Source organism: Cupressus sempervirens, chromosome 5 (genome assembly GCF_028749045.1).
Source record: "Cupressus sempervirens isolate cs-2001-9-10 chromosome 5, ASM2874904v1, whole genome shotgun sequence".
Taxonomy (NCBI): Eukaryota; Viridiplantae; Streptophyta; class Pinopsida; order Cupressales; family Cupressaceae; genus Cupressus; species Cupressus sempervirens.
The window spans coordinates 310,361,392-310,385,993 of record NC_143122.1 but is presented as its reverse complement, the minus strand read 5'-3'; the positions used below and the strand labels follow the sequence as shown (position 1 = coordinate 310,385,993).

The window sequence follows — 24,602 nt, the reverse complement described above, 5'->3', positions numbered from 1 at the left end:
CAAACGGCGCCGATTGCAAGTTAACCCTATTTCAATTTAAGCTTGCATAACCAAACAAGGGATAAACAAGATTGGATTGCATTTTTCCATTCCTATTCTTCATTTTCCATTCTCATTCAAATTTTCTATTCTAATTCTCAATTCCTACGCTTGCAACCAAACGGGCCCAATAAAAAAAATCCTAAACCTAAAATGAAGGCAAACAAAACCCTGCTTCCTCGAGCGTAAGTTTTTTTCCATTTTGTTTCTCGAGCAGAGCATCCTTCAATCCATTCCAAGAAGGCAAGACAGGTAAAACTAGGGAAATCGGGGTATTGCCGAGCATCACAAGCAATCGAATTACTCTAGTATTGAACGTCCCCCTTATTTATTTGATTAGCGCTGTTCTTAAAATTTTCAGTGGTTTTTTCGGTGACAGAGCTAGCAGTTCGTAAGATTTTGGCGATTTCTAGGGTTGTAGGAATTGAAGTCTAGCGATGGCAACGACACCTAATTTAGAGTGCCGGATGTATGAATCTCGTTACCCGGAAGTGGACATGGCGGTGATGATTCAGGTGAAGAACATTGCAGACATGGGGGCTTATGTATCACTGTTGGAATACAACAACATAGAGGGCATGATATTGTTCTCGGAGCTGTCGCGGCGGCGCATTCGGAGCGTGAGCAGCCTCATAAAGGTGGGAAGGCAGGAGCCCGTCATGGTGCTCCGTGTTGATAAGGAGAAGGGTTACATCGATCTCAGCAAGCGCCGTGTCTCTGAGGAAGACATTCAGACCTGCGAAGAGAGGTACAATAAGAGCAAACTCGTGCATTCCATTATGCGTCATGTTGCAGAGACCTTGTCCCTCGACCTCGAGGTAACCCTCATTTCTTCCGTCATAAACACTATGGATGATGCTTACTTCGGTTATGCTCGTAGGTGTACTTTGCGATCTCGCATGTAATCTTTTAGTTTGCATTTTTACGTAAATGCTACTTGACGCTAGTATAGTAGCTAGAACTCGTTTTTCAAACCACAATATAACCAATTTTCAGAGGAAAGAAAAATATTCAAGTGCTTAAAATTTTCTTGGTTTTCATATATTTGGTGCTTTTTTAAGTTTATCAAATGATGTAATGCTTTAGAGGATAGCTTCAAGACTTGGATTTTTCTATGCCTTGGCAAACTGATTTTTAATTTGGTTATAGACTTTGCATCACATAGGTTCTCTAAAGACATAGCGAATTGGAAATTATGCAATGTATATAGAGTTTATGAAAGTTGACAGCTTTCACAATGCAAACTTCAAGAAATAAAAAATTCAAGGCCTTATAAGTTTATCAATCAGAAGCTAATTCGATTATATCCTCAAGGATACATTAATTAAATGAGTACAAAAGCAGTTTTGAGATGAAAGTAATAATATTTTGAAATATATTAGCATTCTCGAATATTCTGTGTGTATGCTGCTCATTGATTATGATATTCGTGGCATCAAAATCATAAATCATGACATGGAGTTATGAAATATGGTTGAGAGGCTCGTGCATCATCCACATCACTAGCTGTTTGTGGGGTCTTTTGCCTATATCTTAGAAAAATTTGAAATGTTGCTACATCTATAGGAAAATTATTTAGATTACGAGGTAAAAATTAATTTAATTACTTGTAATCTAATGAAGAAAATTCAATAGTAAAAAATGTCTTTTCCATCTAGTGAGATTTAACATGATTTTAATTTATTGCTTGTTAACATTCGAGCGGGTTTCAGTATACTAGCCCCTCATGGATTGAGAGGCAATGCCTTGGGTGTGGTCATTGTTCTGATGTAGGATTGAGGGGTAGACCCCCTTGCAACCAAGACCAAATTCAAGCATGTGAAACTGCCTAGGCCTTCATTGTGCATGCAATTCTTAACAAATTTATCACTTTCAACTATGTTTGGAGAGTCCCCCAAATGCTCTGTTGTGCTTGCAAATGAAATGGTTAACATTTTGAAGTTTTAAGAATTCTTTTCTACCTTTTAGGTTTAAATTTTTAGTTTTTAACTTATTTCCCACTTGACTTTCATGTTTGAGTTTTGCAGATTAGACTTGGCAAGCCCAACGTATTTGTCAAGCTTGTCGAGTCTAATTAGACTCATTATGTATTCAGTTCCCAAGTCTCGTCCCTGTACTGACTAGTTTTCGGTAGGACTTGTTAAGTTTGCTCCAGCCGTGTAACTATGATTTGTAGGTAGTCAATTGCATCAATCTTAATCAAGCTATATTTCATGATTAGAGGCTTACAAGAACCTATCTCTCAAGATAATGAATGGTTCACTGAGCACTTGTTCTATCTAGGAGATATTCGTAGGGGTGATTCACCAAAAGTTATTTCTCGTTTGCAAAGCACACTATTTTACTTGCTATCTTGTTTGCAAGGCCATAGTCTTGAAAATTGCATAGAATTCAATTTTGTTATGGTTAATAAGAGAAGAGTCAACTTTATTTCATTTGCAAAAGGTTAAAGGTTCAACCTCTTTTAGGAAGACCAAAAAGAAAGCAGACATAATTTTTGTTCATTCTGGATACTTATTTGATATTGTATTTTAATATCATGAAACCCAAATATCTATGGAGGCAAAAGTCTTTTGGTGATGTTTGTGCTTCATTTTTTGGAGGATATCTACTGAATCAACCTCAGTCAAAGGTGATATTAGGTACATTCTGCTTCAAAATTGGGTCTGGAACTAATTGTCTTCCTCTTATACCTTATTTCCCATGACATTATTTGAGGATTTATTGAGGTCATGGATAAGCATCACTAGTGCATTCCTTGTGGGTAATAATGATGCTCTCTAAGGATGTCACTAGATGATTTGGAGTCTGAATGACCTAAGGAATTTTTGGGAGGGGGTGGGGTGTGACAGCTTGGTAACTTTATTGAATAGAGACGTGCTAGCTGGAGATAGTTTGAGGGTGCTTAAGAAGTATTTGCTGGTCAACTCCTTCAGACTGAATTATGCATGAGATTTGCTATCCATGCTGCAGTTCTGAGTTTGGTGTAGAGGTCTGAAATTCCAACAGCGGCAAAGCAGAGTTTATCAATCTTGTTGGGGAGTCTAAGGCCCTGTATATAGGATACCAAGGCGCCTAAACTTGCAGGAGAGACATGTTAGGCTTGCACAGATAACTGATCTTTGTTGGAGGCTCACAAGAGGACTGAATTTTAAGAGTTGTAGTTGGCACAAGGCTTATAGGCCTTTCTTGGAACTGATTTCATCAAGTTGCATACATTGCACAACTGGATAATCTCTATGAAAGGTCAGAAAATGGGTTTGTTCAGTGATCTTTGTAACATCAGAATATTAGGTTTCTAATGGTCTCTGATTAAAATTAGTCTTCAAGATATATATGTTAAAATAAATTGTTATGCTATTCAATTTAATCTTTGCAAGGGACAGCTAAATTTATTTCAATTAGAATGGCTCTAAACTTACTTGCATGCAAACTGTTTAACATAATTTCAGAACTAAACCTTGGGAAAAGTGAAAAGGGCAAAAATTGGTGTCAGAACAGGGATAGAATGTTACTTAACACTTCCATAACCAAGTGCGTTGATTTGCTTTAAGAGTTATCAGTAATTTTGAAGCTTAGGATCAAAGGGAACTGTAGCATATTTTCTAGTACCATGAAAGGGTGACTAATAATTACACTTGTAATGGAATTGGTGGTTTTGATTTCATTCCACTTTCTCAGTTTCACTGTTAGCATCAATTTATTGAAGGTCAGTCTCATCTTCACTTGTAGTGTGGGAACTCATAGTGGTGCTACAATAATTCAAAGCTGCAAGAAACATCATCCCAGTTGTGTGGTATGTGTGCTGCGGCACCAGGTATAGGTGCAGATACAGTCCAGCATCAAGACATGAATATCGTTTCTTCAGAAAATACTATTTTGCATCTTCAGGAAATGCTATTCTTTTTTGCTATGTCAGATTTGTCTGCAGTTTTTGGATTTTTTAGCACTGGTTGTGTCTACAATTTATATTAATATTGCTGTGTAAAGTCCTATGCCTCCACCTAATATTGGAAATGTGTGTGGGCAAGGCAGCCGATGAGCTATGAGGGCCTGGTCTAACACACATTTAATATGTGGTGACGACTGAGTAAAATTAATAAAATTGGAGTTGTTGAGAAAGAGCAAGATGGATAAACTTTCAAAAAGCCTAAGCCCCCAGCTGCCTGATCGGCATAATGAGAGGTCATGGGTAAATGAGACTTACTATTTATAGTAAGGCAATGGTTTTTAGAGAGGGACTCGGTATTTTTAGTAAGACAGTTGTTTGTGCAGTTGGAAAAGTGGCTGGTTTACAGGTTAGTCGGGGCAGAGAGATAATGAATAATTAAAGAGATATTTATAATGGCTAATGATTATATTATACAGTTATAATTTAACTTAATAAAATGTTGTGTGGGGCATTATATTAATGGGAAAAGTATGCCTCATTAATAATATAAGGTCAATGACAACATTAAATTAAATGACTTAAAATGCATTTAATGTTGCATAAAATTGAGTGCACACTTTGGAGTCATATAATTAAGGTTTCAATTTTAAAAGCAAATTAAAAGCACTTAAATGAGAGTGACCATGGGTGAGAAAGGTATATGAGCCTCCCAAAAAGAAAATTGACTTGATGATTGTTTGATTTTGTTTCATTGGCTTTGGGAGGTGTGCATGAGAAACAAGGGCTTCTGCAGAGGAACTATTCATACCAGCATTGAAGTGTACTGTTCAGTGATTTAACATTTTGATGCCGTGAAAGACCAGCTGAAAATTGTCCTGGGGTTTGTCTTCTTCTCAGAGGTCAAAATAGAGTACTGGTTAAGGAATTTCAAGTATATCAGAAATAAAATTCATTGCAGATTGAAGTCTCCATTAATGGCAGTCATTAATATCAGATTTCATGTTTTTTTATTTGCTGCTGCAGCACCTGCTTGAGCAGTACTGCTACAGTACTGTAAACGGTACAATGCTTAGGGATTGGGTGTCAAATCACCTTTGTTTGTGGCTGCATGGTTAGATATCACTTGCAGCAACATATTATCTTGGGGAAGGTCATCCAATTGGCTGTGACATCAAAATTTGGGGTTTCACAGGTGTCATACAATTTCAGGTTTAAAATTAGAATTTATATTTGCCTTCCTTTTAATAAAATTTCAATCCGTTACACACATATCAGATTTTATATGGAATTGTGTTCATGCATTGCAATATGGGTTGAATCCAAAGTAACGAGAATTGGACCCGGCTTGGACTCAGCAAGGGTAACTCGACTCGTGACCCGGCTTGGACTTGCCTGTGACTTGGCAAAGTGACAAAACCCTTGAAATTTGGAGATTTTTTAGGATTTAAAGAATTCCATGCACCCATTATTGAATAAAGCTTAAAGACAAAATAACATCATGAAATAGAAGGTAATTTGATCACATACATAACATACATTGTTTACATAACTACAAAGGTAAATTTTAGATGTATTAAGAAAAATTTGAAAACAAAAATTAAAAATCAGATGAGTCAGATGAGTCAGCCGAGTTGGGCGGGTCAACGAGTCAGGGTCATGGGTCATTTTGACCTGGCCAAGGTAACTCAACTCGCCGACCTGGACGACTCGCGGTGAGTCTTGTTACTGTGGAACTTGAATCATTTTGAATTCTGTTTGCTTTTATAGTTTTTATATTTTAAAAACAAATATATCTGAAATCAAAATGAAAACTCATTTGAAATCAAAGCACTACAGCACTACAGCAATATCAGTCATTGACGAAGAAAGTTTAGTGTTGGTAAAGATTGAATTCGCATGGTTCATCACAAATGTAAACTAGCATTTCAATTTGTATTTGTGATGAAAGAAACTAGTTGTAATAAAAATTGACAAAAAACCAAAAACTGTTATGAAAGAACAAAGATTTAGACACCTACCTCTTTGCTTGAAAAATGCTTTCAACCCTTTGAGTTGGCATCATTCCTCTACTTGCTCTTCCTTAACCATTATTCTTTATTCTTATGCTTCATCTTCCACTTGCTGTGTTGTTCTCACCCTCTTACTCACTGTTATCCACTTGCTATTAATGTTTTGTTGAGATTTGAAACAAGGGTTGATGACAAAATTTAGTGTTTAGGGTTTGGTTGATGCCAACAAGATTCAAGCATGGGCATGAATTTAAAAAAGAACTTTAAATTTTAAAAAGATTTGCCATTTTTTTGCTAAATGAGCTGCAGGAGACAGTTGTGCGTCACTTGGAAGTTACCCCTAAAAAGGGATGTCCTAGAAATGTCCACTCTGAGATGGGAACTTGCAGGGGACAGTGGAGCAGGTGGTGGGAGGGCGGGGGGATGTCCCCTCCAAGCCCCCTGTTTTGGAGATGGGAATTTTTTGTGGGGGAGTGGGGTGACATGCCCTTGTGATTATCATGTATTTCTAAAACTCATTATCTTAATCTTCGGACTATTTTTGTTTTATAGATATACCATATTTTTTCCCGAAGTGCCTTTCTCCTAGTTTCTTGGAAAATAGAGCACTGGTATATGTCCCCATCTTCCAGACCGGAATTCTGGTTGTAGTGGTTCCTTATTCTTTATGTATTTATTTATTTTAGTCAAATGCTAGTTGTCTGATAGAAATGTTGAGTCTAGGTGTGTTTCTCATGGTTCTGGCAGGCTCGAACTAGGACTGTTGTGCCTGTCAAATTTTTGAGTTGAGCACAGAATCTTGCCAGGGCTTATCATAGAAATGTCTGCAGGAGCTTGCTCAAAATCATGAGATGCATGCTTCACTTGGAAATTCTGCAAGTTGAATGTAAATGCTTTGTCAAGGATGCATTGGACCCAGCTGTCTCACTATGCTGGGTTCTTGGCATGTTTCTCATTTCTTTGCTTGCAAAAATGGAAATGTGTATAGCAGGGATGCTTTGTGCAGTTAATGTTTTTCAAGGCAAAGCTGGTATAATGATTGATGTTCTTAATAGTGTCAGTTACAATTAATTGATTTTTATTTTACGTGCTAGTGATATCTAGAAATCCAAGTAAAGGTTCATTATGTAATTTCAAAATTCATACGAATGTAATTTCCATGTGCAGGATTTATACATCCATGTTGGCTGGCCCTTGTACAAGAAATATGGACATGCATTTGAGGTATGTCACAGGTTAGTATAGTATCACTTTTCTATTGAATTTAGCAATTACTTTTTCTGACCCTGATCTGATATTAGCTATTTTTATTGTCTTCTGATTTGGATAGGCATTTAAGGTGGTCGTGACAGATCCAGATTCAGTTTTGAATTCCCTTACCAGGGAAGTTAAAGAGTTAGGACCTGATGGACAAGAGGTACAGGTTGACAGGTTAATACATTTAATATCTCTTGCAACATATTTATGAATTGTGCTAATAAAGCCCTAAATAATAATGATGTTTACAGGTCACAAAAGTGGTACCTGCTATGACTGATGAAGTAAAAGAAGCTCTGGTAAAAAATATTAGAAGGCGAATGACACCACAGCCATTAAAAATTCGAGCAGACATTGAGATGAAGTGTTTTCAGTTTGATGGTGTACTTCACATCAAGGTTTATATTTCTGATTGCATTTGATTCCCATGATTTGCATGATGCCAATGTTAGTGTTACAATGCATGTTTATTACGGGGGATACTTATACCATTGTTTTCATTTTAGTTTGTATTTTGCATTATAATCTTAGTGGCAAGCAACATATCAGTTGCACTTCGTTATAGCTTATATTTTATGCAGATTGTTAATTATTAATTTTGGGGATGAAACATGTAATCAGGATGCAATGCGACAGGCTGAAGCTGCTGGTAATGATGATTGCCCTGTAAAGATCAAATTGGTCGCCCCTCCTCTATATGTTCTTACAACTCAAACTCTAGACAAGGTCTGTCACATATAAAAAGCAATTTCAGTAGTTAGCATGCAAGTTCTGATTGATTGGTAAATGTTTCCTTGATCAACATGATTTTGGTAATGCCTATAAATTGTCACCTGAGATATGGGGGCCCCTTGTCTCTATAGTGGCCTCTTCTGGTAGCAATGGGTTTATATTAACAACAAACTGATATATTTAACAACAAAATTGAATGCTTTAATCTTTTATGATAACTTTCAGGCTGACTCTAGATCTTTTCAAATGTCACAAAAATCAGGTTATGTGTCCTTTGGTGCTTGGTTATGGTCTCTTTTTTCCCTAATGACTGTGGAGGGTTGCAAATTTAACATGTAGAGTGGTGTAGATACTGACTCTAGAAGGGCAGTTAATCCCAATAATACTGTTCCCCTACGGAACAGCATTCTTTTTTCAGTTCAGATGGCAATATTTTGAAGAATGTGACACAAACATTTGCTTCATGAAATAGTTCCATTTTCTTGATAGACTGATGATATTTGGAGAGCATTTACATTATAATATTTTGGCAGTATTGGATTGTGAACTGAACTTGTGCAATGATCTCCCATATATAGGAGCAAGGCATATCTGTACTTGATGCAGCTATTAAAGCTTGCACTAAAGAAATTGAGAAGCACAAGGGAAAGTTATCAGTCAAGGAAGCTCCTCGGGCGGTATGCTCCTTACACAATATTTTAAGTATTAATGTTGCCAAAGGAATGGATAGTATTTAGCTGAAATTTATATTTAAATTTTGGATTTCTAAGCTGATAAGTTTATAAGAAAATTCCAAGTATATCTGTTTTTCTACTTTCCAGCACCACTCTTTGGGAGCACCACTCTCTATATTATTTGTTGTTACACCATCAATCCTAACAATTTGTTTATCAAGAACTTGTTCTGTGAATCTTGTTTTTTTTCAATCCAGAAATCTCACATTTAAATTACTTAATCTAAATTAATTGCTTGTGGTTCTACCAGGTGAGCGAGCGGGATGACAAACTTCTTGCAGAGCATATGGCCAAACTTAATTCTGACAACCAGGAAGTGGATGGAGATAGTGAGAGTGAAGAGGAGGAAGATACTGGAATGGGTGAGATCGATGTTGAGAAACCTAGTGGAATAATTGATTAGTACACTTACATTTCTATGCTTATATTGCTTAATCAAGAATGTGTAACCATGGCTTTGCTTTGACCATGTCCTGTAATGTTCAACCATTTTGTCTCTTGTCTTATGTGTTTTATTTTTGTAGTTTGGTTGGTATAAGATATAACTATCTGAAAAGATTGAGTAAATGTCACTTAGGGGAAAGTCCTGAGAGTAGTTTTCAATCTGTTAGATTGGAAGAGTCATTTGTTTGTACGGACAAGTTCAGGATGGTCTTTGCATTATTGTTATCATTCATATTTGCCTGCCAGTATGCTAGGCTATCTGTTACATTCAAAACCTGTTGCTCAAAATGTCAACTTTGTTTCTTACTAATGTTCTCTCAATCATATTTCACTAAGCATGCTTTTATGGGCAATGCCAATACTATACATGCATGGTTTTATATAATTCATTACCTTTATATTGCACTGAATTGTTTTGTTTGTATATGCAATGTGCATGTATGCAACAATATCAATAAAATAGCATGTTAGGCTGTTTGAATCATCTGGTGACTTCCTTCTGAAGCATCATTATCACCCTTGAGGAATTTAATAGCATTGTTCCTAACCTTTTCCAACATCCCATGAAAACTGGGTTTTCTGATCTTTGATATATACGTAGATGGTTTGAACAGTTTGAATAGCTTGAACTCAAGTTTCTCTACCATTACTATTAAGCATGCTTAACGCCCCACAATTAGGTAGAATAAAGCAAGGGCAGAAAAAATTGCAGACACAAAATGTGGAACACCTTGTTAAAATATAATGTATTCACTAGTCAAACTCTTTTTTATGTTAGATGATTGTTAATGTCCTTACTAGAGTAACACTATATCAAAGGGTTTCTAGATCCTTCATAAATCATGGTCTATAGGAATGGGGTTTGAGGTAGCTCGCGTATGATATGTGCGTACATATTGTACATGAGCAACCTCAAACCCCATTTGTTTTGCACAAGTGCGCACACACATTGTGCAGACACAAAATGTTAAATACTGTTAAAAAAGAATGTGTTATTGTTGTGCACATGCATGCACACGCCCATGCCCACATGCACGCATGGGGGTAGTGCCTTTTTTTGATGGTGGGGACCAAATAGGTTTAAAGCAGCTCTGCGTGGTGATGAACCAAAGGACCTATTTGAAATTCCGGAAATTATTTCATCGAGCATAAGTTAAAAAGGTATAAAAACTATAGTTATTTACATCATTGTATTATTTTTATATGTTATATCTGTGTTTGTTAACTGCCAAAGAAAATTATGGTTCCATAAGAAACATTTCATGGTGGTGGAGCATAAACTGACTATATGGTCTTCTCCCTCAGACGAATGTTATGTCATAATGTTTCCTGGTATCTATTGATATGAGAACTATGAATTCATTTATTAAGAAAGGCTTTCCCCCCTCATTTAAAAGTCATTCCATGGATACACACAAAAAATTGGGATTGCTATCCATACTGCAGTTCTGAGTTTGGTGTTGTGGTCTGAAATTACAGCAGCAAAGCAGAGTTTATCAATCTTGTTGTGGAGTCTAAGGCCCTGTATATAGGATATCAAGGCGCCTAAACTTGCGGGAGAGACATGTTAGCCTTGAACAGATAACTGATCTTTGTTGGAGGCTCACAAGATGACTGAACAGGGGTAGAATGTTACTGGACACTTCCATAACCAAGGGCCTTGATTTGCTTTAAGAATATCAGCAATTTTGAAGCTTAGGATCAAAGGAACCTGTGGCATATTTTTCTAGTACCATTAAAGGGTGACTAATAATTACACTTTAATGGATTTGGTGAATTGGTTTCGATTTCATTCCACTTTCTCGGTTCCACTGTCAGCGTCAATTTGTTGAAGGTCAGTCTCATCTTCACTCGTAGTGTGGGAACACATAGTGGTGCTACAATAAATAAAAGCTGCAAGAAACATCATACCCATTTGTGTGGTATGTGTGCTGCAGCACCAGGTATAGTAGGTACAGATACGGTCCAGCATCCTTGCATCTTCAGAAAATGCTTTTTTTTGGCTGTTTCAGATTTGTCAGCAGTTATTGGACTTTTTAGCACCGTTTGTGTCTACAATTTTTTTAATGGTGCTGTGTATAGTTCTATGCCTCGTAATTTAGCCAACAGGAATTCCCAATGAGGTTGCTTGCAGCCAGAATTTGTCTCATACTGGCAAATAAGATACCAGAAAAAAGTTACAGGCTGTATATTTGATTTTGTGATCATATCTTTCTACAATCATGAAGTGCAACATTAAAGGAATGGTTATCAACTTCTGACTTGCCATTGACAGCCTGTCTTTCAATATCTAAAGAGATTTAGGGGATTTTTCGTGTGCTTGTCACCAAATTCAGATAACGAATAATCTATCCATTATTTTCTATGAGAAGGTGTGATTGCTCGATTATTCTGTGCAATCGTAGGTGCAAATGTAGAATGCCATATTTCCTTGCTGCATAGTGGGTTGTATCCTGTAAATTCAAAGGAGGACACAGAAGACTTCAGAGAAAATACATGCGTTCAACGCTGGTGCCCTTCCGTTTGTAGTGAAGCTTGATGTGAGGATGTTACGCTCTTGAACAAATTTTCCAGTACCTGCCACAAAATCAACATACATTTCTTCCTCTAGAATACTGGGCAGACTCAGATTTTCCCAGAAATAAGAGGTGCTTCAGGGTGAACTGAACCAGCTACTGCTATGCTAACATTGAGGTGCTCCTCGAGATGATCATAATCAATCCAAGCTTGAATATTCTCTTTCTTGTTCAGATCTATTTCTACGGACTGGTTGCTGTTCCTGAAACCTGCAGTTTCAGTTTCTACAGAAACTAGAGAGTTGAGATCTACTCCTACATGCTTGTCATCGATTTCCTTGAATTCCTCGTTCTTGTATGTGTCTTCTGTTCGAGTAATTAGATTTTTCCTAATTAACTCTAGTTTGCTTAAGCTAAACTTTATTTATCTAGTAATTAATTCTTTTATTAATTATTATGATGCAACCTAGGTTAGACTTTTTTTTGAGGGTTTCAATCTTCTCATTGTACTTGATTCACTTTTGATATTAACAATTTCTTTTTTTGCTCATCAAGAATGTCTCATCTATGAATTTGAGAATTCCAGCGTCCATAACTTTTGCTTCTTTCTTTCTGTGATGGGTGTTTGCATACTGAGTACTCTTTTTGGATTTGAGTTTTTACCATGTGGTTTTTTTGATTTCTCCTTTTTACAGAGATTTGGTTGTGTTTGGGTTTTTTGGATTTGGGTTTTTCCCATGTGGTTTTTTTGATTTCTCCTCTTTATAGAGAGTTGGTTGTGCTTGGGTACCTCATCAGGCTTTGTTTGTTGGGATCCAAATATATTTTCTGCAGTAGTTTCTAAGTTTTTAGCCACTCTCTAAGTTTATCTTAAGGGGGGGTGTTAAGAGTAATTAGATTTTTCCTAATTAACTCGTGTGCTTAGCTAAACTTTAGTCATCTAATATTTTTTTAAAATTCAATTATTATGATGCAACCTAGGTTAGACCTTTTTTAAAGGGTTTTGATCTCTTTTACAAAGACGACATTTCATTGTCACTGATTCACTTTTGATAACAATTTATTTTCTTGTTCATCAAGAATGTCTCATCTATGGATCTGGGAATTCTAGTCTTCATAGCTTTTGTTTCTTTTTTTTTGTGATAGGTGTTTGCATGTAGGTGAATTTTGGGGGCTGTGGGGTTGATCTTTCATCAACTCCAATATTTGTTGGTATGTGTTGAATTCGACAACATAGAGATGATTGTAAGGCTGTCCAATGCTTGTGAAATTGAATAGATCAAGGTATGAACCCAATAGTCCTTTAGGCCCATGTGTTATTTTTTGACGTGGGATCCATGGCAAATACGAAAGAGGTGCTGAATGACAAAGTTGCATTCTTGGACCCATTCTCTTTCATATGCACTGATTTCGAATAGAAAACACTACTAGTCACGTATTTCGATGGATTGGTGAGGCATATGCCTCTAAGATCGGGTTGAATTACAATGCTCCTGTGAAAATCTAGGTTTGATAAATTTGCAGTTGTTAAGCCGCTCAGTTTGGGAAAGACATAGGTTGTTTGTGCTTGAGTAGATAGTCGAGGGTGGAGGAGGAAGTAAATTGAAGGGATAACAAATGTTCCTGCCATTGATTCTTTCCCAATTCACAAAAAGATCAAATAGCTAGCAATTCCTTGAACACTAGGAAACCAGTTTTAGAGCATATTTTATAGTTATTATAATAGCTCAATAGATGTCCACCATGTGCATTTTGTACTTAGCACACTGTGCCAACCCACTCAGCCATTTGCACTCTACACTTAGCTATCAGCCTGTACTCACCATCCAACACACTCACCCACTACATTGTCTAATCTATCTGTACTCAGCCATCTAGCCAGTCTGAGTGCTATAAATAATGTCCAGGCAATGTGAGCAGCGTAATTGAAGAGCAACCCCCAAGTACTGTGACTATTGAATTTTGAGGAATTGGCATTGGAGTTTGTGTTTATGTTTGTATAGAGCTAGTTTTATGTTAAGAAACCGGCCATGACATTTTCTCTAGCATGCTTGTTGGATATGGTGTTTTGTTGTTCACTTCTTGCAAACAATTATTCGAAGCTCTATTCTAATTGTGTAGCTAGAGGAATCTTCAAGTTGAATAGGATGGAACTTTGGATTCACTTATGAATATTTTCTTGATTTTTTAATGGATTTATTCTCCACCAAAAATGTTCCTGCTCCATTTGTCACCTTTAATGTTGTTGGTATTTCTTCAGAAATTCATGAGGTACACAATAATAATATTTAATTATATCGTCTTGGTTTTTGGTTTTTATTTGCTGGTCCCAAGTATCAACATTTGATATGGGGTCATGTTATTAAACCCCTTGAAACCTCAAAAATTTGTTCAAAAACACCACATTACTCCCTAAAAACATGTCATGCCCAAAAAAGGAGGCAAAAACACAAGTAATTTCTTCTTTTTAAAAGTTAATTAATTCTTAAGTTTGATATATGGTTGACTATGACTTACATGACACACAGTGTTTTGATATAAATTGATATGTTTGTTTTCACAAGATAAAGTATAGGTATGTTGAAAGATAGATATAGGTTCCCTTAACAATACTTTGACATTTCATTTTGGGTAATAACAAATCATTATATTTGAACATTCATTATTTAATCGATTATTTGAATTTTGCAACTCAATATAATTAATTAAAAGGTCCAAGCATTATACTTTCAAATAATATACAATTTAAACACACTAACTCATCCTTTAAAAATCAATCTCAGGTTTCACTATATTAATATTAATAAAATTATTGCATTGTAAACATTACTAATATTAATTAAATCTTTCATGACAATTAATATATATTTTAGATTAAATTTAAATTAATCTAAACAATATTAATTCTATGTACATTTAAAATATTACACCCGTTAGTCAATAATATGCTATATCTACAAACTAATTAACTACTAAAAGATAAATTGAAATTGAACTTATTAAACTAACACTATTTACTCTAACACAAAACTTAAATACATATCCTAACATCTAACATTCAAATTTTAATTTACCATATTAATAATTTAAAACTTTACTACATTCATAATAAAATAAATACCAACATTTTCGAACAACTAACTTATCCTAACACTTTAGCTATCTACACCTATCAACCACTAACCTTATTATCTTTTTCTAACACAAAAAAAATTAACTAAATAAATCTAAACACTTCCTAAGCACCTACTAATTACTCCCTAACACCTCCATAAACACCGACTAACTCAAGGACAAATTAACCTAACTCTCCTTGCTTAACTACCACTCGGACACTTGTCCTTCCTCCTTCCAAGGTCATGGGCGCTTCCCCATGCCTCCCCACTCTTCCCAAGAGCTGCAAAACGCAACAAGAACATGTTCTAAGGGTTTTGTATGCCCAAGTCAAGGTGGAGGCAAAAAAAACTTCAGAAAAAAAGTGCTTTTCATCCGTATTAAATGCATGCTAAACTTTAATGTTTTCCCATTTCTCCTTGCCTAGCCCACTTGTCATGTCAAGTCTAACATAGGGGCACGTGAGAGGTACTTTTGAAGACCTTGGAGGCCTTGTCAACTTCTAGCATGGGAGGGAAGAGAATTAGGACTTAAGATTTAAAGTTTTCATAAGGGGATTTTTTTTTTTCAATACAAACTCTAGAGAGCTTTTGCTCTAAGAATGATAAAATTTTCTCAAGTTACCCCTTTTTTTTTTTTTTGCTAAGTGTTTGATTTTTTTAAATACAATTAAATTTACAAGGCAAGGGGGATTTGTTTTTTTTTGTTGGATTATAACATAGAGTTTAATGTTATGTTGATACAATATCGTAGTTAGGAGGCCCACAATTGTCCAGATTATAGGGTGTACAATCTTATACCTGAGGATTGTGCTACACTTGTGGTGGCATGGGTCATATATCTAGAGAGTGTTCACAGGGATAGACATCCGATGGTCAGAGAGGGGCTATCTCAGAGGTGATACTTGGTGACATGACAGATCTCATAGAGTACTTGCAGCGGTTGACAATAGCCAGGTTGAGCATCATGCCACAATTATCGAGGCCACAGGTATAATACAGGGTATGGTGGTTGTTTTATTTGATTCAAGAGCTACTGACTCTTTTATATCTCCATATGTAGTGGAGCATTGCGGGCTAGTGGCAGTTAGACAGGGTGTTGGTTGGGAAGTAGAGTTAGCCTCAGGAGCTAGAGTGTTAGTTAGTTCCATGGTGCATAATTGCCAAATTCAAATTGGAGACATGACCATGAAGTCTGATTTAAGCATTACCGTTTTGATGATGTTGTTTTTGGCATGGATTAGTTTTATGCCCACAAAGCCAAGATGGATTGTCAACAAAAGAGGGTAGAATGTGTGGATGAATTTGGAATCTCTAGAGTGATCTTTAGAGTAAAGAGACTAGTACCCCTTCATATGATTTTCGCTATGTAGCTTAGACAGTGCATGCAAAAGGGATGTTAGTTGTTCGCTATCACCATTAGTGACAGAGAGGAAGATTCAGAGGGAGAGCCATCCCTCGATGATTTTCCAATCCTGCAGGAGTTTGCAGATGTATTTCCTTCAGAGCTCCTTGGTATGCCTCCTTTAGAGCAGTTGATTTTCACATAGATCTTGTGCTAGGAGCCGAGCCAGTATCGAGTGCACCTTACAAGATGACTACTCATGAGTTCGTTGAGCTAAAGACTTAGTTGGAGGAACTCTTAGAGAAAGGGCATATTCAACCCAGTGTATCACCTTGGGGTGCACCAGTGATCTTTGTAAAGAAGGATGGATCACCTAGGTTGTGTATTGATTATCGACAGTTGAACAAAGTAACCATCAAGAACCGATACTCGCTTTGCAGGATTGATGATCTCTTCAATCAGTTACAGAGTGCTCAAGTATTTTCGAAGATAGATCTAGAGTCAGGTTATCATCAGTTAAGGATTGTGGATAGTGATATCCACAAGACTGCATTCCGTACAAGGTATGGTCATTACAAGTTCACTAAGGTACCATTTGGCCTCATGAATGCTCCAGCTGTATCCATGAGCATGGGCCTCATAAATGGAGTATTCTGTACATTTTTGGATAAATTTCTAGTCGTATTCCTTGATGATATTATGATATATTCTCGTAATGAGATGGAGCATCAAGAACACCCGAGACAAGTGTTGCAGAAGTTGAAAGAGAACCAGTTGTCTGACAACTTGTCGAAGTGTGCGTTCTATAGAGCTAAGATACATTATTCAAGTCATGTTATATTAGGCGATGGAGTCTTAGTAAATCCATCGAAGATTAGGGCCATCATGGATTGGTCGACACTTTATTGTAGCATTCTCCAAATTGGCACATCCAATCATATCTCTTCAGAAAAAGGGGAAGAAATATGAATGGATAGAGAAGTGTGATAGAGCTTTTCAAGAGCTCAAGAGAGCCCTCATGAGTGCACCGATTCTAGCAGTGCCAGATCCTTCTGTGAATTTTGTGGTGTGCATAAATGCATCTTTGGATGGTATGGGGGCAGTCCTTATGCAAGATGGACGATGTATTTCCTAGGAGTCTAGAAAGTTGAAGACTCATGAACTCGATTACCCTACTCACGACCTAGAGCTCGCAGTAATTGTTCATGCCTTAGTGAGGTGACGACACTTCCTTCTAGGTCATAGATTCGAATTTCATTTCGACCACTAGAGCTTGCAATACATATTTACTCAGTCGAACTTTAGTGTGAGGCAAAGGTGGATGGAGTTGCTTTGTGAGTATGATTTTGATGTTCATTACATCAAGGGAAAGGAGAATGTGGTTGTAGATGCCTTAAGTAGAAGGCGCCATGAGCTTTCATCAATGACTACTTGCACCGATTTGAAAGAGCAGATCCTACATCATTTGCCAACAGATGAACTTTATTGTGATATTGCTATCAAGATTTAATTGTGCAATTTTTGAGTCAAACTCATTGACCCATGTTTCATGAGTAGTGATTCAACATGAATCTATATCTCATGATAATAAATCGAACACTTAAAACTCATTGGATCTAGGTGATGCTCACAGGGGTGAAGCACCTAGACTTCCTGAGAGGTTAGATGGTGCATTCTCAAAGACCCTTAGAAGGGAAGTATTTAGAGTATTCATTGGAGTCCGATGGACTTTTGCGTCATACGGGATGTATGTATGTACCTTCCATTGGAGGTTTGCACGAGCTCATTGTACTTGAGGCTCACAAAGCACCTTATGCAGTGCACCCTGGTGTTAAGAAGTTACATGTAGATCTGAAGTAGTTATATCACTGGCCAGGCATGAGAGTGCAAATTGCTAGCATTGTTGTGAGATGCCTCGAGTTTCAAAGGGTGAAGACAGAACATTGTCATTCCGGTGGGCTCCTTTAGCCTCATGAGAGTGTAGAATGGAAGTGTGATGCTATATTTATGGATTTTATTGTTGGTCTTTCCATGTCTTCTTGCTGCCATGATGCCATTTTGGTGACGGTTGACACATTGAGCAAGGTTGCCCACTTCTCACCCATGCGTACTACATACACAACACTATACATAGCCCAGGTGTTTTTGCAGGACATTGTCAGACTTAATGACATTCCTCGTAAGATCATTTCAGATAGAGACTCACTATTCACTTCATTCTTTTGGAGAGAGTTGTAGGCGGCATTGGGCAGTAGGCTCAATTTCAGTACAACGTTCTATCCTCAAATCGACGGTTAGACTGAGTGAGTGAATCAAGTATTGGAGGACATGTTGCATATGTATGTGATGGACCATCAGGCCAAATGTGAGGAATACTTGCATCTTGTCGAGTTTTCCTATAACAATGGACATCATTCCTCCATAGGAATGCTATCTTATGAGGCTTTGTATGGAAGACCTTGTAGAATGCCCTTGAGTTGGGATAAGATCAAGGATCAAGTATCTATTGGTCCTCAGTTAGTCAAAGAGATGGAACAGTAGGTGACCCTAATTAAACAACGCTTGAGAGAGGCACATGATAGGTAGAAGAAGTATGTTGATGTGAAGAGGATAGATCAAGAGTATCAGGTTGGAGATAGAGTTTTCTTGAGGGTGCGACCACACAAGAGTCTGATTCGATTCAGAAAGGGCTCTAAGTTGGCACCTTGGTTCATTGGACCATTTGAGATCTTAGAGAGGATAGGACTAGTTGCATACTGTCTAGCCTTGCCACCTAGCCTGTCACGCATCCATTATGTTTTTCACATTTCTATACTTAGGGGATACATTTATGATAGGTCTCACATTATAGATTGGAATGCCTTGTAGGTGGAGTCAGATGGGTAGTAAGCGCTAGGGCCTATCCGTATTATTGCTCGACGGACTTTAGCTCTTCGAGGCTGAGAACTAGACTAGGTTAGGGTCTAGTGGGATTGTTATGACGAGGTCACAACTTCATGGGAGGATGCAACATAGATGCGATCTCAGTACCCATATCTTTTTGATGAACTTTAGGAGGAAGTTCATGCCTAGTGGGGGAGGATGTGAGGCCTTTCCCTGACCCATCATATTTTCGCTGATACATTATTATTTTGATACTTCATGACTCGATATGTCAAGACATTGTCGGACAGACTAGACATTATTATGTTATGTCATGTGATGTTTTACTTTGAGATGTTTAATTATGTTATTTAATGTTTTATGAACATGCATACTGATGATGTAGTACAGTGACTGTAGAATTAGGAATATGATTAACACCTTGATTATGCAATTTTTTAATGGTTAAATATATGAGAATAAATGAGATAAATAGTTATTTATATGAAAGATTGATGTTTTAATTTATGTGATTGAAATTTTAACTTGTATTTCATAATTGATTAAAAGGAAAAATAAACCTGCGATATTGTATCAACATAACATTAAACTCTTGTTGGGTCCGGCTCAGAGCCTCTTGCGATGCTTCTTTCGCCTATGATTCCTCCTTCTGTGGCGGTGCCCTAGATGGGTTTCAATCTTTGGCTTTTGCCTTTGATGCTAGTTTTGGCGGCCCATCTGCGTTTGTTCCTAATGGGTCGACTTCTGCTTTGACTTGTGTTGCGGGCAACTCTGCCATCTCTTAAGCTAGTGCTGCCGCTTATGAGGTCGACATTGGAGGTTAGATTGTGCGTTCAAGTTTCTGTGATGCTATGCCTGTTGTGGTATGCAACCCGATTATGATTGATTTAGAACTTGATATAGTTGATGAGATCTCCACCTATGTGGATGACTTCTTGTCCACTACTGCTATCTTTCGTTTTAAGGGTTTCTAGCTCTCTCTATTGGATCTGCACACCTGCATTACCCGTGTTTGGGAGCCCATCATTTCGAAGATAGCCCCGATATACCCTGTGGCTAGGGGTTTTTTCATTATGAAATTTGAAACTACTGAAGATAGAAACGCCATCCTGCGCCATGGTTTCTCATGTTTAGAAGTTTCCCTTGATGGCTTAACCTTGGTATATGGATTTTGACCCATTGACAAACTCCTTTAATAAGATCCCTTTGTGAGTTAGGTTGCTGAATCTCCCCCTTCACCTTTGGGTGGATTTTGTCCTGGAGGCGGTGGGGAAGCCCTTGGGGATTTCTTGTTGGTTGATACGGTTTCATCCAATGTGTTTCAGACAACGTAGTTGAGATCGACATATCCAAGGGACTCCTTAAAAAAATTAAGTTGGCCTCTCCTCTTGGATCTTGCATTCAACTTCTTGATTATGAGGGTATCCCCTTCCGCTGTAGGGAATGCCACAAGACTGGCCACCTTGTTGCCTGTTGCTCCTCTGATAAATCAAGATCGAAGAGGTCTCCTTCTTGGTGGAAGGGGGATTCAAATGATCACTACACGGTCCTAAAAGTCCCCTCTGCAGGGGACAGAGACTCTTCTCAAGACACTTTGGTGGTAGACTCGATTGCTATCTTTGATGGCATGATTGTTGCCCCAACGGTGGTGACCTCGTTTGTTCATCCTCTTTTAGATTCTTTCATTGGTGATTCAATTACGACCCCTCATGCAGATCCTTCTCAGATTGCTACTGGTCCGTCTCAGGATATTGCGGTCCCTTCTTTTGTTGCAGTCCTTTTCCCTGCTGCAGGGGTTTTGGGGTTCGGCTGTGGTGTTGCTGACTTTGCGTGGTAGAAGGCTATTGGTTTGGTGGAGGATGGATGGATTGCAGTAAAAAGAAAAAAGGTCAAGCACTCCACTCCCTCTTTTGATATGACATTACATTCTCAAAAGATGGGAACAAAAGGGAAAGCTTGATGAGGCTATTATGTTTTTGGCCTTGATGGCTCTTTTGGCCTATTGTTCCATGTAGTTTGATGTGGTTAGGAACTTATTGTCTATTCCTTTTTTAACCATGGGGTTTCAGGTGCCCGGTCAAAACCTGTTTTTGTGGCTGTAGTGTACTATGTTATCTGTGATGCCACCTTGGTCACCTTGTCTTGGTTGGTGACTTGTTTCACCTTTGGGCTGTAGTTTTATTTGGTTTGGGCTTCATTGTAAATCTTTTGATTTGTAAAGGGTTTTAGGCACCCTTCGAAACTTGTTTTTCTTAATAAAAAACATTAAACTCTATGTTATAATCCAACAAAAAAAAAAAAATCCCCCTTGACGTGTAAATTTAATTGTATTTAAAAAATCCAACACAAGCAAAAAAAAGAAAGTAAGGGACTTGGAGAAATTTTTATCATTCTTAGAGCAAAAGCTCTCTAGAGTTTGTATTGAAAATAATAATAATCCCCTTATGAGAATAGAGAATATTCTCTTAGGATTCTTTTAATATCCTTGTTTTATTTTTTTATATGTTATAAATTAAATAAGCAAAAAAATTATATATATATATATATATATATATATATATATATATATATATATATATATATATATATATATATATATATATATATATATATATATATATATATATATATATATATATAAAATATCTAAAGTATCATATGTCTCTTACCTTTATCCACACCTAGAAAACTTTAAATCTTAACTCCTAATTCTTTTCCCTCCCATGCTAGGCGTTGACAAGGCCTCCAAGGTCTGCAAAAATACCTCTCACGTGCCCCTATGTCAGACTTAACATGACAAGTGGGCTGGGCAAGGAGAAGTGGGAGAACATTACAGTTTGGCATGCATTTAATAAGGATGAAAAGCACTATTTTTTTTGAAGTTTTTTTTGCCTCCACTTTGACTTGGGTGTACAAAACCCTTAGAGCATCTTCTTGTTGTGTTTTGCAGCTCTTGGGAAGAGTGGGGAGGCATGGGGAAGCGCCCATGACCTTGGGAAGGGGGAAGGATGAGTGGCCAAGTAGGAGTTAAGCAAGGAGAGTTAGGTTGATTTGTTCGTTGATTTGTCCTCGAGTTAGTAGGTGTTTAGGGAGGTGTTAGGGAGTGTTTAGATTTATTTAGTTGTTAATTTTTTTGTGTTAGAAAAAGATAATAAGGTTAGTGGTTGATAGGTGTAGATAGCTAAAGTGTTGGGATACGTTAGTTGTTAGAAAATGTTGGTATTTATTTTATTGGGAATGTAGTAAAGTTTTAAATTATTAATATGTTAAATTAGGATTTGAATGTTAGACGTTAGGATATGTATTCAAGTTTTGTGTTAGAGTAAATAGTGTTAGTTTAGTTAGTTTGGTTTTAATTTATGTTTTAGTAGTTAATTAGTTTGTAGATATAGCATATTATTGATTAATGGGTGTAATATTTTAAAAGTAAATAGAATTAATAATGTTTAGATTAATTTAAATTTAATAAAAAAAATATATTAATTTTTTCACGAAAGATTTAATTAATATTAGTAACGTTTACAATGCGATTGACGACATTAATTTTATTAATATTAATATAGTGAAACCTAAGATTAATTTTTAAAGGATGAGTTAGTATGCTTAAATTGTATATGATTTGAAAGTATAATGCTTGGACCTTTTAATTAAATTGTATTGGGTTGTGAAATTTAAATAATTGATTAAATAATGAATGTTCAAATATAATGATTTATTCCTACTCGTTGGTTATAACCTGAAATGAAATGTCAAGGTATTGTTAGGGGAACCTATATATGCCTTTCAACATACCTATACTTTATCTTGTGAAAACAAACATATCGATTTATATCAAAACCCTATGTGTCATGTAAGTCGTAGTCAACCATGTATCAAACTTAGTGGATGATTAATCAACTTAAAAAATAAATAAAAAATTTTACATGTGTTTTTGCCCCGTTATTTTGGGCATGACAGAACATCGTAACTCTTGTTGCATTTCAGCAACACAATTTGTGGCACCAATCTTTTCAAGATGACTTCATGTTAGCATTATGTTGCAACTCAAATGCAACCCCCTAACTCATCTGTACAACACGCCCATTCCATGACATTCATATATTCGTTTAGTATAAGATTTTAAATCCTAATACCCTCAATCTATTTATCATGGCAGCTAAGATGAGACAAAATATAAAAAATTAGAACCATACATAAGATTATACTAGCAGTTGTATGCTTTTGTGCTTGCAATGATAAGTTGATAGATGCTTGATAACAAAATATACTTTTTAAAATATAATATTTTGTGAACAAATTAAATTATTAATAATTTTCAATTTAAATAAAATAACATTTACTAAAATCTTTTAAATAGATTAATAAATATTATTTATTTAAATTCAATTTATCAAATATCAATTTTTTTAAAAAAAAACTTCATAAAAAAATCTATTATGAAAAATTATTAAGAGATATACAAAAAAATAATATAAAAAATGTCTCTAACAAATATTTTATTGATTAAATAAATTGTAGAAACTAAAAAATAATATTTAAAGAAAAACTAAACTAATATAAAAATAAAATAAAAATAATTTAAAAATTAAAACCTCAGTCAATTTTAAAAATGAAAAGTACATAAATAGAGATTGCAATATGAGCTAATAATGTGTAGATCACAAATATAATCTTATGTGAACAAATTAGATTATTAATAATTTTCAATTTAAATAACATAATATTTACTAAAATCTTTTAAATAGATTAATAAATATTATTTATGAAATTCAATTTATCAAATATGAAGAAAATAATCATTTAAAAAGTTCCAATGAAAAATTAATAAGAGAAATAAATAAAAATAATATGAAAAATGCCGTCTCTAACAAATATATACAAATAATAAAATACCGTCTCTAACAAATATATACCGTCTCTAACAAATATTCCCATAATAACTCGGTATGGGATTTGGAGCTCATCAAACACGGGTTTGCACTTTTTATTTTCATCTTTTCAAAAGAGTTAAGAAGGAGAGTAGTCGTAGAAAGATTGAAGCCGAAAAAGTTCAAATGAGTATTTCTGAAGAAGGGGAGTCAGAAATTGGAGAAATTGAAATGGGAGGGGGACCTGAATTGGTTGGAGCCAACGAAAATTGAGAACTTTAAGGATAGAATGGCTACCTAGTTTTTACTGAAGGAAGGGAATTTTTTGCCCTACATGATGTCGATGGCTGGATATGATGAGAATTGCGCACACCAATTTGTGAATAGCTAGAATGATAGGAAGGTTACCATCAATGGTATCACCTTCCAGTAATCACCATGGCGACTGACCTCTCCATGAAGGGCAAAAAATGGAGGAAAGTTACCAAAATTACTGACGAGGCTAGCATGAATAGCTTTTTCGTGGAGGATGAGGTGCCGATTCATTACAGAGGTGGGTTTAAAAGAGATAAGTCGCTCCCTGGGATGATGTGTGCCTGGTCCTTATGAGGTATCTAACGCTGGAGGGCAGGTTTGGTGTATGCTATTACTACCATTTTCCTCTGTTGAATCATTTAAGAAATAGAGACTTCATTTCTATTCCTTTTTTTCTTCTGCACTCTCTTGAAGACATGGTTGCTAATGTTAGGGAAAAAAAGAGTAAAGGTTTA

General features: G+C 36.2%; 1 protein-coding gene across 2 annotated transcripts; it reads left to right on the top strand.

Annotated features, from left to right (window-relative positions):
• The first annotated feature begins 200 nt into the window (after positions 1-200).
• On the top strand, positions 201-9,417 carry LOC149555875 (eukaryotic translation initiation factor 2 subunit alpha homolog). Of its 2 annotated transcripts, none has more exons than XM_089829979.1 (8): positions 201-291; positions 453-857; positions 7,108-7,164; positions 7,271-7,357; positions 7,449-7,595; positions 7,819-7,923; positions 8,508-8,606; positions 8,914-9,417. In XM_089829979.1, exons 2-8 carry the CDS (start codon positions 477-479, stop codon positions 9,064-9,066), a joined length of 1,029 nt encoding a protein of 342 aa, XP_089686105.1. In that variant the 5' UTR covers positions 201-291; positions 453-476; the 3' UTR covers positions 9,067-9,417. The 2 variants fall into 2 exon arrangements, with proteins under 2 accessions (XP_089686105.1, XP_089686104.1); XM_089829978.1 differs by having other exon boundaries at positions 419-857.
• Positions 9,418-24,602: the final 15,185 nt, after the last annotated feature.

What these genes read in the sequence shown, in the direction of transcription:
- LOC149555875 (XM_089829979.1), top strand. Translation starts at nt 477, where the DNA reads ATGGCAACGACACCTAATTTAGAGTGCCGGATGTATGAATCTCGTTAC. An exon ending in CAACTCAAACTCTAGACAAG is followed by an intron (nt 7,924 to 8,507) that starts GTCTGTCACATA and finishes TCCCATATATAG; the next exon opens with GAGCAAGGCATATCTGTACT. An exon ending in TCAAGGAAGCTCCTCGGGCG is followed by an intron (nt 8,607 to 8,913) that starts GTATGCTCCTTA and finishes TGGTTCTACCAG; the next exon opens with GTGAGCGAGCGGGATGACAA.